The sequence below is a fragment of the Pelodiscus sinensis genome, chromosome 3 (assembly GCF_052426305.1).
Source record: "Pelodiscus sinensis isolate ZL-2025 chromosome 3, ASM5242630v1, whole genome shotgun sequence".
Lineage (NCBI taxonomy): Eukaryota > Metazoa > Chordata > Testudines > Trionychidae > Pelodiscus > Pelodiscus sinensis.
This window is the reverse complement of record NC_143054.1, coordinates 115,106,477-115,121,370: the sequence shown is the minus strand read 5'-3', so window position 1 is coordinate 115,121,370 and position 14,894 is coordinate 115,106,477. Positions and strand designations below refer to the sequence as shown.

The 14,894-nt window shown below is 42.8% G+C and overlaps 1 protein-coding gene across 11 annotated transcripts in view; it reads right to left on the bottom strand.

Moving 5' to 3' along the window:
- Nucleotides 1-14,894, bottom strand: part of SYTL3 (synaptotagmin like 3) — a 64,341-nt gene that overhangs the window by 32,959 nt on the left and 16,488 nt on the right. For all 11 annotated transcript variants that reach the window (XM_075924535.2, XM_075924538.2, XM_075924539.2 and 8 more), the window contains 2 exons: nt 14,466-14,678; nt 2,651-2,715 (listed from right to left, as the gene is read on the bottom strand). In XM_075924535.2, coding sequence (XP_075780650.1) covers nt 2,651-2,715; nt 14,466-14,678 — 278 coding nt within the window. The remainder of the gene's footprint in view (nt 1-2,650; nt 2,716-14,465; nt 14,679-14,894) is intronic.

Genomic DNA, 14,894 nt, shown 5'->3' with positions numbered 1-14,894 from the left:
CTGCCAGTTTGGTCCCACTGTGCCGAGGCGCTGCGCTACAGGACCAACCCGGCAGCACTCCAGCTGCTCTGCTCCCGGCTTCCCCGATTCAGCTGCTGGTCAGTTTCAGCAGCAGCTGAATGGGGGAAGCCTGTCCGGCTGCCCCAGCACTTCCGGGTTCCTGATGGTGCCGGACCATCAGGAGTCCCGGAGCATTGGATGCCAGACTAATGGAGTTTTACTGCATGTGTTTATTTTCAACCTTGTAACATGTAGCCTTGTTACTTCCCAACAATTAATGTTGTAGAATAGCGATAGCACGTACTAATGCTACGGCACATACCAAATTTCATTGACATATCTATATTAAAGCGTTTTTCAGATATTAATTAAAAACTTGGGAAATATTTCGAATATTTTACAGCAGAATTTCATAAGAAAAACTAACGTGCAATTTATAAATAAAAATGTATATTAAAAAAAATTATAGTTAAAAATTAATTTGAGTTGGAGCGCGGAGAGGAGTTGGAGCGGAGCTGGAGCAGTCACTATTGGTGCCAGAGTGGAGCTGGAGCGGAGCAATTCAAAAATTTGATTGCTCCAAATCCCTGGCTGAAAGGTAATGAATGTAATCATACTGTTTACTTTATTTGAGAGCACTCCGCACCATGGAGGACCAGGCCCAGTGTTTGAGAATAACAGAAGATCACTTTTCTGTATTTGTGAGAAGTTGTTTAGACCAGTGGTTTTCAAAATTGGGTCATGGGCGTCCCATAGCCTATATGGGGGAAGGCTTTCCGTTTCCAAACTGCCGAGCTTGGCTCCAACCCACACTCCGTCCCCAGAATGCCTGCTGAGGGTGTTCTGCCCCCAGCACCCACCCTCTTGGTGCCAGAGCTGGGCGGCACAACCCGCCATTCTTCCTCTCCCGGTGCTTCAGGGCTGGAGAGGCTGGGCAGAGCTATGCAGCATGCCCTCCACTCTCTCTGGTGCCCCAGGGCTTGGGGACAGAGGCAAGTGCGTGCCCACCCACTCCCCTCACCTCTCTGTGGTTGGGGGGGGCACGTGCAACATGAGGAGGCAGGAAAGAGGCGGGGCCTCAGCAGAAGGGGGACTGGAGGGCGGGCTTGGGGCTTGCCTCCCTCAGCCCTGCCTTCACCAACCGCCCATGGTCACGGGCCCACGCGGGTAAGCCGCTAGTGCGCCGTGAGATGCTTTGTTTATTTAAGTGTCCATAAGAAGGGAGCCTTGCTTCTTGCAGCTCCCCTGGCCTGGAAATGGTGAACAGTAGCCAGTGAGAGTGGTGAGCCTCTGTGCCTATAGACACTTAAATAAACAAAGCACCTATTGTACCACCAGCGACTTACCTGAGTAATCTGAAAACCCCTGATTTAGACTTACATCTTCACTCTCAACAGCCATCTCTGAAGAGAAAGAAATCAGCTCCTATGACAACTTTTAAAACTCTGTTGCCCGTAAGAAGATGAATCAATCAACATTATCACATGTGTGCAGATGGGGTTTCAGTAAAGTCTATAAATAACTGCTGTTATCTGATTTTTAGCAAGGAAGTGTATCATTAAAAAGTTTCTCAATTTGTATTGATTACAGCTTTTAGTGAATGTCTGTTATGTCAAACACTGCTTGCTTACTTGATATATAACATCCTTTTTCTCTTACATTGCTAATGTTTTCCCCAAATAAAGAGAAGTGGTATTTTAAGGGCCATTGCCTATTGACTTCCTCTGCATATTATCCCTCCTTACATCTAAAGTAATAAAATGGGGATACTCTGGTAATGGTTTGTCATTTAGGCACAACTCTGATTCAGGGGAAGAGGGAAGCTACTCCACCCCCGAAGAGTTCGGGATGGGACTAAATCTCATAAAAAAAACCCCACAATCCCTTCCCCAGGATGCAGGGCAAGAGCATACACTGAAGCAGTTGTTGGGGTGATGCAGCATGTTCCTTGTTCACCTGACCTGCTTTGGGTTCCAGTATTCTGGATGGAGATGGACCTGGACCGGTCTCCTACCCACACCTTTTTGGCTACTTTGTGTCATCAGTGGCATAGAAGGGCCCTGCACAAGGGGATGGCATAATCAGGCTCCAAATGGGTTGTGTTTTGGCTTCCCATGGATTAGTATGTGCTGAATACTGTGTCATACTATGTTTGCAATTTTTCCCTCTTTATCGTTTATTTTATTTTATCCACTTCACAGGTGCTGATCTTGCACCACTGAGATGAATAGGAACTTTGTCACTAACTTCAAAGGATGCAAGACATCTCCTTGCAATTCACATACCCCAGTGTATTTATACTTACATCACAGATCATTTTATTTCTTATTGGTCTTAAGGTGGACACTTCTTTGGTGCTCACAATTTCATACACACTCATTCAAATTAATAAAATTATCATACTATCCAACCAAAGTACTTGGTGCTTCACTCTTCTGGTCTATCCTTGAGGTAAAGAGACAGACATTTTGCCACCTTACTCCCACCATATACACAACATATATCACAAGATCTATTCTTTATTTCAGACCTATCTCCTAGTAAATGGACTAAAAATGAAACAAACTGGTGTGCAACGTTTTTGCATTGTATTTTACTTAGATGAGGACTACACACCACAAAGCAGTTTGTTGCTTGCACTAATAATTACCTTGAGCTGGGAATTTCTTGGCTCGTTCCTCAAAGAACCATTCCCCAGTCTTTACTTTCATGTCTCTGAAAAACAAACACCAGACATTGGAACTTTTTCTACACATGGTTTCCAAGATGAATTTTCACAACCATATATATGTGCACTTAAGACAAAAATCTATTTAGCAGGGAAAGGCAACAGAGTGACCCTTTCTAATTGTACAGTATAACTAATGGTAGCTCATTACAGACTGATCTCAGCCTGTGTTTGAGGGAGAAGGATCAGCTTTGTTCTGCAAGTAAGAACTGTTCTCCTCTGACAGAGGAAAGTACTATCTAATGTTTAGAGCAACACACTAGAAGTCAAATTCTAGAGGATTCTATTCTCAGCTCTGCACCTGATTTGCTCTGTGACTTCGGGAAACACAGTTAGGTCTTACTAGCTGTTTACTGCAATAGTCTAGTTTGATGGAATGCAGTGTGTGCTACCAGATGTAATTCAGAATGACTATGTATGAGCAGCACATGCTGCTGTACCATAATCCTAGAAGGTAGAACACAATCTCTCCTCTATCTTTGTTGATACGGACAATGTGGTGGTGCCATGGCCTAACCCTGTCCTCTTTGGCGAAGGTCACTGCCTCTGATATCAATAGCCATGTACAGTACCTGCATTTATCAGGATTATGAGATCAAATGAGTGATATTTAATGAGTATGAAATGCACATAAGGACAGATCCTTACACTGAGAACAATTCAAATGTCTGTAAACTAAACGAAACCAAAACCTATATACGATCCTGACTGAATCTACAAAGACCAGGAAATGCAGCAGTTGGGCTGCCAGCCCCCGCCCGTTAGCCATAACCGATAAACCAGTTAACCATTCACATACTTAAATGTAAGGCAAATTTTCCAGACCAGATAATTCTTATAGCTGTTTTCTGAACTTTTTTCAACACCCTTTTGGAGTGGGGAGACAAGTTCTGGACAGAATATTCCAGTAACAGTCGTACCAGTGCTGTATATAGGTTATATCAACTACCTATTTGGTTTCCCTCTGGTTATACATCCAAGGATTGCATCAGACAGATTAGCCATAGTAACACATATCTCATATTCAGTTAGTTATTCATCATGATTTTGTACTAGGTCTTTTGCAGGTAGGATTGCCAGATGGTTGAACTAAAAATACTGAACACTCTCCCCCACCCCCACCCTCCACCCCAAAAAAAACACTGGGGAAAAAATTCTGTTGCGGGGAAAAAAGGGGGGGGGGGGATCAAAGTTGCTGAGAAAAAAAAAGAAAAAGAAAAAGGACTCCGAGTCTTATTGAGAAAAAAAAAAATAAAACAGCATTAAAACAGCATGGCCCCTTTCAGAATAGGGACAGGAACAGCGGTTGAGCGCTAAGACCCAGGGAAGGCATTGCTTCCCCTTGGTCTTTAGGCTTTTTGTCAGTGGCCATTTTGTGTTCTTGTTCAAGCCAGAACTTAGCTTCCCTGCGGAACCAGGTAAGCATGAGGTCCGGGGGTGGGAGGTTTTCGTGCCCTGGCCTGGCTAGGGTTGCCAGGTGTCCGGTATTTTTGCCTCCTGGCCAGGAAAAAAATCAGAAAATACCGGACATTTTATGTGTCCAGAATTTTCTGAATTTTTTTACCAGACGAGAGGCGAAAATACCGGACTGTCCAGGTCACAGCTTCTAAAAAAGAGTCATCTGCCCATCCTGTAATTGATCTATATGCTATGTGCTCAAATGAACACATCTTACTAAGTGATCCAAACTGCTTGGTATAATTGATCTTTATTACCACTTCACCAATTTTCATGTCACCCTGCAAAGTTTACAAGCAAAGATTTAATATTTTCATCTAGATCACTGAAAAACATACAAAGTAGCATTATGCCATGAAGAGATCCTTGTGGGAGCCTACTGGAAACACCTGTTTCGGATGATGATTCCCCATGTACAATTACTTTTTAAGATTTATCAATTAGCTAGTTTTTAATGTATCTAATATATGATATACTGATTTTGTATTGTGCTAATTTTGTAATCAGAATGTTGTGTTGAACTAACTCAAATACCTTACAGAAGTCTAAATCTATACTACATCAATACAGTTACCGTTATCAACTGTACTTGTAATCTCATCCAAATAAAAAAAAAATCAAGTTTCTTGAAAAAGACTTTTCCCATAAAATCATATTGTTGGCATTAATTATGCTACCACCTTCACATTTTTAATGCTGATGGTGTCCCTTCAAAGGTAACTGACTTTCATGGCTCTTTTGTTGATTTTTTTCCAACAGTGTATTAGCCTCAGAAATAAACCAGACATTTTCTCTCACAAGTTGAGAAGAATGAAAACATTTTCAAGATACAGAAATAATTCTTCAGCCTTCAAAAGTTCAACTTGTATTTAAAAACACAAATAGCATTTTAATAACTTTATCCTGGTTCACAGCTTCCTTCCTACCAGAGTATGTACATAGAATTTAAATGTTACTTTATATTTAGCATTCACTCAATCCAGATTAACTTATGTTGCACACATTACATGACTACTAATGAGATCAACCCAAAAATCCCTGATCTGAACATTCATACCCTTTCTGAGGTTAAGGTCCCAAATGGAATATTGCAGCTTGGCCCTCTTTCTCCTTACCATATATCAAATGAAATGCCCACCTCAGTTAATCATGTATTTTCTTTGACAAGTGGGATTGGAGCATCTAAAAGTTGAATTTGGCAAATGCTGCTCATCTAGCAAAACGGGACATATGTGTAGTTCTGTGATAAATCATATCCAAGGCAACAATGGAAATCCTTTAGACACATTTGACAGAGAAAGGACACATCAGAAGCTAAAAGAAAAAGCTTCTACTCACATTTATAAACTTATCAGAGCAAGACCATGAACAGAGAATGATGGCTGATTTCTGTTCACTTATGCATGACTCATAGCAATATCTACTATCATCCAGACACAGCACACAGGAAATACATTTCCATTTTGTTTTTGAAATGTCAAAAACAGTGTTCCATTGCAGCCCTTTTGTCATTGCTTATTCTCTGTTTGATACATGAAGTTTGTCTCCACAGATCATCTAAAATCTAAGACTAGCATCTAAAGTGTTGGGTGAGAACGGAAAAGCATCAGTGATATTGCCGATATCAGTGCTTTATTGAGGGAAAACATTGTAATGGCAAGTGAGAGCTAGATAACAGTATTAGGAGTTAAAAATCAAGATAATGATAATGAAATTATACTGCATATCAAATGTACACCAGAATGTTTTGCAACTGATCATATATAAGCACTCACTCTATAGGTACGTCTAGACTACATGCCTCTGGCGACAGAGGCATGTAGATTAGACTACCCCGCACAGGAACATGAAGTGGCGATTTAAATAATCGCCGCTTCATTTAAATTTACATGGCTGCTGCTCTGAGCCGATCAGCTGTTTGTCAGCTCAGCGCGGTAGTCTGGACGTTCCGCGGTCGACATCAAAGGCACTTGTCGACCTCCCAGGCACACCAAGTGCCTTTGATGTCAACCGCGGAACGTCCAGACTACCGCGCTGAGCCGACAAACAGCTGATCGGCTCAGTGCAGCAGCCATGTAAATTTAAATGAAGCGGCGATTATTTAAATCGCCGCTTCATTTTCCTATGCCGGGTAGTCTAGACATACCCTATTTGTCATCACAAAGATACACAGAGCCTCTGTTGGCTGGGATTCTGCAAGACATCATTTAGACCCTGATTTTCAGAGGTCCACATGTTTTTACTGACTTCAGTAGTAGGTATGAGCTCAGAACCTCTGAAAATCTTTCCTCTTCCCATAATATATAGGGTACTGCATGGAAAGTACTCACTGCATAGAACCCACACATAGTCCTATCCAGTGCTTTTTTTGTTTAAAAAAAAAAGTGCTGGTACTCTAGGGGAAAAGTTGTTGAGCTCTGACTGGAGGTGCTGGTACTGCATCTGGAGGTGCCGGCCAGTACTGTGTACCAGGCAGTACCATCACAAAAAAAGCACTATCCATCTTTTGAGTGTTATAGTCCTGAACCAAAGCCCATTAAAGTACCGGTAAATGGAAAAACTCTCAATGTTTTCAATGGGCTTTGGGTCAAGCCCTCAGTGATGAGCTCAAATGAGGCTTACACGCAGATAGGGCCTTATGCTGGCCTCCTCCTCAAATGTAAATTTCACTTACTGAAGATTCATTATTTTTCAATATCTGCAATACACAGAAAAATTGGTTGTATAGGGTAAGTGTGTGTGTGTGTATGTGTGCGCAAGTGTTTGTCTTGCTGCATGCATGAATAAATATCAGTATAAGTGTATGATATAAAATATAATAAAATGTGATCTTGTATGGCTGAGATTAAATTTTTATAATAAAGCCCTATTTTAGTTACTTTGTGCAAAAAATAATTTTCTATGTTAAAACTTAGAACACTTAACTTCAGAACACTATTCCTAAACACGTTATTTAAAAAATAGTCCATTTATTTTTAACTTATGGTTTTGTACCCTCAAAAATAATTATGAATCCATCCCCTTTTCACTAAAAAGAAAAGCTTTTTGGAGGTGGAAATCTTTTCTGGCGCTCATATAATTAAAAAACTGCTTCCTCCCCCACAAAAATTATTTAGCCTACTATTTTGCCTATTTTTTGAAAAATGCATTTCAAAATACAAGTCTAAAAATCACACTTTACATGAAAAGGCATTCACTGTGCTTTCTTAAAGTCTGCGGAAAAAAGCAGGATACACAAACTGACCTGAAAGTAGGGATGGGATTAATTAGCTAATTGAGTAATCGATGGTGGGGGCTCTTGCTACCTTTCCGCTCCCAGCAGCAGCTCTGCAGTTTAAATATAATAGGAGCCAGGTGCACAGGTAGCCCAGCTCCTACTACATTTAAACTGCTTCTGGGGTCAGCGAGAGCTGGGACTAATTAGTCCTGGCTCACACTGGCTCTGGGACCACTGTGGCTCTGCTTCCCCTAACTCCTCTCCCAAGCTGACTCCCTCCCCCATGAGCTTGTGCTTCCCCCACTCCTTGCTGCCTCAGACACAGAAACAGCAAGGGTGTGGGGAAAGCAAGTAGTCAACTTGACCACCCAATAAGCATAGGCTTGATGATGATGGATGATCACTCATTGCCAAGTATGATCATCTTCATTGGGAGTTATTAACCATCAGGTGGCTGATAAGGCCTATCCTTGAACCACAAGTTATATTACAGTGAAGACAGATGTTTCCAGGGACAGCAGGAGACTGTTGACCGTGACTAGAAGCCAGTCTCCCCTTCCTTCTGCGCCTCTTTTCCTCTTCAGCATGTCGGTAGGCAAATTCAAAATGCAGGGAGCCATAGCGTAGAACTTTTTTCCATTTTGAGTGATCCTGGGCGAATGTTTCCCAAATGTCAACATCAATGTTACACTTCTTTAAATTATCCTTTAGCAAGTCCTTATAATACTTCCATGGTCCTCCCACATTATATTATCCTTCTGTAAGCTGAGAAAACAGAACCTGTTTTTCAAGACGATATCTGGCATCCAAACAAACGTGACCAGTCCAGCGAAGATGCTGATGGATGATCACTCTCTCAATACTGGTTGCCTCTTCCAGAACACTGACATTAATGCATCTGTCTTCCCATTTGATCTTCAAGATTTTGCAGAGGCAGCATTGCTGATACCTCTCAAGGACCTTCAAGTTATGTCTATAGGTTGCCCAGGTTGCAGACCCATAACACAGTGTTGGGAGAATAATGGCTTGATGACAAGAAGTTTAGTGTCTGTTTAAATGTTGTGATCTTAAAAAACCCTGTGCCGTAAATGAACAAAGGCTGCACCAACACAGCTCAGATGATGTTGGATTTCTACATCAATATTTGCGTTGGATGAAAGATAACTTCTAAGGCAAAGAAAACGATTGACATTCTCCAGTGCCTTGCCATTGATGTTAATAGATAGGGCGCATGGTACTTTATATGGAGAGGGCTGATGGAGCACTTAGGTTTTCTTGATGCTGAGGGTGACACCAGGGCATGCATACACATCAGCAAACACATTCAAGACAGCCTGAAGATCTCTCTCAGAGTGGACAAAAACTGCATTGTCACCAGTATACTGAAGTTCCATCATAGATATGGTGGAAATCTTACTCTTAGCTTTCAACTTGCTAAGCCTAAACTGCTTGCCATCCATTCTGTAGATGATTTCAATGCCAGCTGGGAGCTTTCCAGAAATTAGGTTGAAAAACTTGAAAATGACTGCAATAAAGACTACAAACATGGTTGGTGCAATGATACAGCCGTTTGTACTCTGAAAGGTTCACTCTGGGAGCCAGGGCTGCTCAGAACAGTCACTTCCATGTTGTCATGAAGCAACTTTAGGACAGTGATTTACTTATCAGGACATCCAAACTTTGAAAGTACAGTCCAAAGGGAAAGTGATTCACTGAGCCAAAGGCTTTAGTTAGATCAATAAAAGCCATGTACAGTGGTTGATTTTGCTCCTGACACTTCTCTTGCAGTTGCCATGCAATGACGATCATATCCCCAGTTACAGTTTCCACAGTCCACTTAATCCCCTTTTTTAAAGAGGGTAACAATCAAGGCATCCTTCATTTCAGTGGGCATCTCTTCCTTTATTTTAAGGGTAAGAAGGCCACACTGCCGAATTAGCTCTGATCCACCGTCTTTTAAGATTTCCGCGGGGATCACATCTGGACCTGCTGCCTTGTTGTTCTTCGTCTGCTTGATGGCACATATATCTCATACAAACTGGGAGGGTCTCTGAGCCAATCCCTAGAAGGTCATTGGGGGATTTGCTCAAGAACTGCATCTGCAACATGGAATTACGATGAAGAAGATCTTCAAAATGTTCTTTCCAGCTAAAATTAATGGATTCATTGTCCTTCAAAAGTGTGGTTCCATCCTATGAACAAAGAGGGTTCATGCCATGATAAGCTGGTCCATAAACAGCCTTAATAGCGCTAAAGAAATCACGAGTATTATGGGTATCCACAAAATGTTGGAATTCTTGAGCTTTCTCAGTCCACCATTTGTTCTTGAGTTCTCTGGTTTTACGCTGGACTTCACCTTTGCTTTAGCATAGGCTTCTCTCTTTGTCTTGCAATTTATATCATTCTGCCAAGCACAAAATGCCATTCTCTCGTCATTGATGTGCTGCTCAATTTCAACATCATTCTCATCACACCAGTCCTGCTGCTGTCTGGTATAGTCACCAATTGTTTCCTCACAGGTATTGATGATTGTTGCTTTCAGCTGGCTCCAATGTTCCTCAATTTCTTCTGGAAATTCTGATAGAATCTTTTCTTCTAAGACTACTTGAAAGTGATCATGCTTAATGCAGTCCTTAAGATCTTGAACCTTCAGCTTGCGCCTGATCTGTTTCTTCTGCAGCCTCCATTTGGGGGCAATCTTAATATTTACTGTGGATCGAATGAAATGATCAGTCCAGCAGTCATCAGCACTTGTCATTGCTCTTGTGAGAAGTATGTCACTACAATCTCGAGCATGAACTATGACAGGGCTACTCAACACATAGCCCACAGGCCACATGCGGCCCATGGCCTGTTTGCTTGCAGCCTACGGGTGGGAGCTAAAACAAAAAAGTAGTCAATACTCTGTTGATATACATTTTAGTAGTTACATTCCTGGACTGTCATTGCTCATTAAAAGTGCTGACATATGGGTGGAAATAGGGTAAATATTGCATTTTATTAATATCAGCAGAACTGACTTAAATGGGGCCGGTGTGTTGTGTAGTCTTGCCTTAATTTTGTATTCATGCCCATCACTGCGAAATAAAATATTTGCATATATATTTGCACGTATATGCAACCACACTTAAGTTGTGGCCCTCTGCATGTGCTGTGAGTATCACTGTGGCCCCCTGGGCTTCCAAAGTTGAGTAGCCCTGAACTATGACATAGTCGAGAAGATGCCAGTGCTTGAACATGAGTGTCTTCAAGATGTTCTGAACTTATCTTTGGGTCGAAAAAGGGTGTTCGTGGTGATAAATTCGTGTTCAGCACACTTGGTCAGGAGCAGGATACATTTGAGTTGCTTTTGTCAGCTCCTCCTTTCCCGACTGTTCCTTTCCACAGGTCCGAGTCTCATCTAACACATGCATTGAAATCCCCCAGAAGAATGATCTTATCTTCTTTAGGGGTCTCCAATAAAACAGTTGCCAGCTGAGAGTAGAAATCCTCCTTTACATCCTCATCAGCATCCACTGTTGGCACATAGGTGCTCACAACAATTACCTGTTGGGTTTTGGTGGACCTCAATCGGAGCGTCATAAGCCGCTCATTGATGCCTACTGGCAGCTCAGAGAGGCACCTTACAAACTTGTTCTTGCCTACTTCATACAATAGAGGTTCATCAAAAGATTTTTCCTTGCAGATGTAGTTGTATCCTCCCTTCTTCTCCCTCACCTGTCCTTCATCAGCTCTTCTAGTTTCGGTCAAAGCAGCAATATTGATGTTAAACTGATTCTATTCACAAGCAATGATAGCTGTATATCGCTCTGGTCGGTCACTGAGTTGTCCATCAGGATACGTACGTTCCAGATTCCAAAGATAAAAAGTTTCTTACATTTTCAACCACTGGGGTGGTGATCCTACTGGATGTGGGCTATCCAGACAGGAGGAAAAGAGACAAGACTATTTTTAGGGCACTTCTAAGCCTCCTCTCCATGTGGGGTGAGCAGAGTAGGTCCTAAAGAAGAATGCTCAGTCATGGGTGCAGCAGCTGAGATGCTTGATCTGCCTCAGTCCTCGACCAAAACGAATCACACACCCATCACCTATGTCGGTCAGTGACTAGGGACTTTCAGATCTCACTCTCCTGTCCCCGTCACACTCACCGATCACCACTGGACTTTTGACATATGCAGGTGTTGTATTCCCAAAAACTGGAAGATGCCTGCATGGGACTTCTTTGCCAGTCTGCAGTATAAAAAAAGTTGGGAACCACTGTATTATTGAATGTCCAGGGAGGTTAAAATGTTCCCCAACAGGTTTATGTGGATTACTGGATTATTCATTTCCAGTTGCGATGAATAAGAGTGTATTTAGTGGAGCTATTTAATATAATAATACAGAGATGGTAAATCAGACACTTTTGTTTACCCTTTCTGCTAATACAAATACAAAGTGATATGCAATGACAGTGAAAGAAAACAAATGTAAATTAGATAAGCTTAGAGCTGGGCTTGTTCTCAGAATGTTATTTAAGATTTGTTTTAGGATTTTAACCTACATGTACTATGGTTTCATATTATTATTATCTATGTATAATTTAGAGATTTGTGTGTCTGTCTGCGAGTCCATCTGTTTTCAAGTCCATTTCTTCAAGAACTCCTAAACAGTAAGAGCTAGGACCACCAAATCTGATATACAGTTCCCTAACTTAAAGCAAGGCCAGGGTTTGATTGTGCCAGGAAAACAAGAGGTGTCTGAAATTCAATTGTTTTTACATAACATGGAAAGGGAAGGGGCAGAGAGGAGGATACTATACTCACAGTCACTAATGGGGGCAATAAGCACAGGGAAAAGCTGCACCACCACCAAAGTGGCCAGCTGGGGACGGGGCTTGTCATCTTGCCTGCCACCAGCCCAGATAAGTGCCCCAAACTCCTTCAGGCCCTCAGCCCCAGCGCTGAACCAGGGAGGAAGGCCAGGAAATGACAAGTACATCTTCTAGTTATTAACAAACATAATGAGGATACCTCTACTCTTGTTGAAAGCCCTTGGAAAAATAATGACAAGAAAGTAGTCAAGAACTCAGCCACACATCTCATCCGAAAGATGGCACCTCCTGTGGCACAAGATTTCCAATACCCTGCCAGAATGCACTGGTTCAATATTGATTCAGATGGAAGAGAGCCATCTGTGGGAATCAAAGTGTCACTTAATACAGTTATTTGGGTTTTCTTCAGATTGCACAGAATTTATTATATCAAATCCTACCTAGTTTATGAAAGCTAAGACCCTTACATTCCAAGAAAATACTAATGCATGTTTGAGACTCTATGACCTGTCCATTTAGCTAAACATAATGGCTATGTCTACACTACAGTGTTATTTTGAAATATCTTATTTCGAAATAATACATCTACACACAAAACGCATTTCAAAATAGCATGTCCACTGAGTGGACTCTGAATCACATTTAAGGCCGGCCAGAACCAGTTCCAGCAGGGCACCAGGTCAGGACTTACTGTGTGGGGCTGCTGCCTGAGACTATTTGAGGCCTGTGCTTAAAGGGACCCCCGCAGACAGCCAGTTCTCAGGTTTCCCTGCTTGCTTGTCTACCTCGAGGAGGATCAGCAAAGCATTTTGTCTCTTCGTGCTCTGATTGCCCTCACTCGGGACACCAAAGCACTCTGCAACATGGAGACAGAGCTGCCCCTGGGCACTCTGGTGCTTCTCTTGGATGCGTTGGTGCATGCCTGGCTGCACTTTCTGCAGGTTGCCATCCGGAAGGTCCATCGGGGATAGGGGGTTGTCAGTATCCAGGAGGCCCTGCTGGAGAGCTTCCACCCTGAGGAGCACTAAGAGCCTCCCTGCTCTGCCCCACTAAGGTCTTGTACATCATTCCTCTCTCACATCCTTCCACTTACCCCTGCCTAACCCACCTTCCTAATGTCAAATAAAATACATGTATTTTCATGAACACAAACTCTCTTTATTTAACAAAACTGGAGGGGGATGAAACTCTGGTGAGACTGGGGAAAAGAGGCGGGAGAGGGGAGAAGAGAGGCTGAGGAGGGGAGGGGGAAACCTGGGAGGAGTGAGCTGGAAGGAGGAAGTAAAGGGAAGAAGGGGAAGGGGAAGCTCAGGGCTCAGTGTTGGGGATCTCACCGGACCAACTTGATTATCATGCAAACCTGCTCCTGGGTTCACATGTGGCCTTTGGTGGCCAGGCTGGCAGCTATCCTGCCATAGATGGCCGCATTCCTCCGTCTAGTGCGGAGATCATGGATGTTGGGGGCATCCCCCCCCAAACCTGAATAAAGTCCGTGATCTCCGCCCTGGACCTGGCAGGCTCCTGGGAGCTGGCAGACTGCTACTGGGGAGTGGTGGAGGGCTGGCTGCCAGTGGCTTGCTGGCTCACGTTTTGGGGCCACTGCATCAGGGGCAGTGACTGCTAGGTCTGGGCTGGCAGGCTTGGGGCTGGCACAGGCACTGTGGCCAGAGACTACCCCTTTAAGCGCTCCGGGGAGGGGGAGAGAGAGAGAAGTGTTCTTGGTTGAGGCTGGAGTGGCCACCAGGGCACCCCGGGAAGGCTGGAGGCCTCCAATTTTGAAATAAATGTCTACACAGCACTTATTTTGAAATAGCTATTTCGAATTGGGCGTTATTCCTCGTAGAATGAGGTTTACCAAATTCGAAATAAGCGCTCCACTATTTCGAATTTATTTCAAAATAGCAGTTTGGCTGTGTAGATGCTAGGAAAGTTATTTTGAAATAAGGGCTGTTATTTCGAAATAACTTTGCTGTGTAGACATACCCAATTGGTGAAATTCCAGCTCCACTGAAATCAATGGCAAAGTTCCCATTAACTTCAATGGAGTGAGGATTTCACCCCAAACCAGAGGTGAATGTAAGTGGGCGCACCCTGGTGTGCAACTCTGGCAAAAGCCAGAAGGGAGCTATTTAAAATGCTGGCAGGAACCCGGGTTGCAAAAGAACAGTACCCATAAGAAATTTTAAGTTACCTTCACCGCTTACAGCACCAAAAAGAGATAGCTTAGCAAAACTAATCACATTTCTCACCCATGAGCATAACAGATGGTGCATTTCCACAGGTGATTCAGGCAGACACGACATTCAGAGCACACTCGATGACTGCATCCATTGCACACTGCACCTCTATTCATCACCAGTCCTAAGGATTTCTGACAGCGAGCACAGGATCTTTCATGGTATTCGTGGTTTACACTTTTTGCCCCTTTCCACCGAAGTTGTTGCAGCTGCATTTTCAATTTCCTGTCCCCAGCAAGTAAATAAAAATATGTTCAATCTCAAGATGATGTTTGCGTCCAATAGCGATAACAGTTTATAGACAAAATCTTCAAACAACAGTCTCTATTTTTACATTGCCTGAAATCACTTGCATGCAGTATTTTTTTACATTGCCACATATACATGTAACCCAACTTGTGTGCATAAACAGATTTCTAACCTAGTACATATAGTACTCTG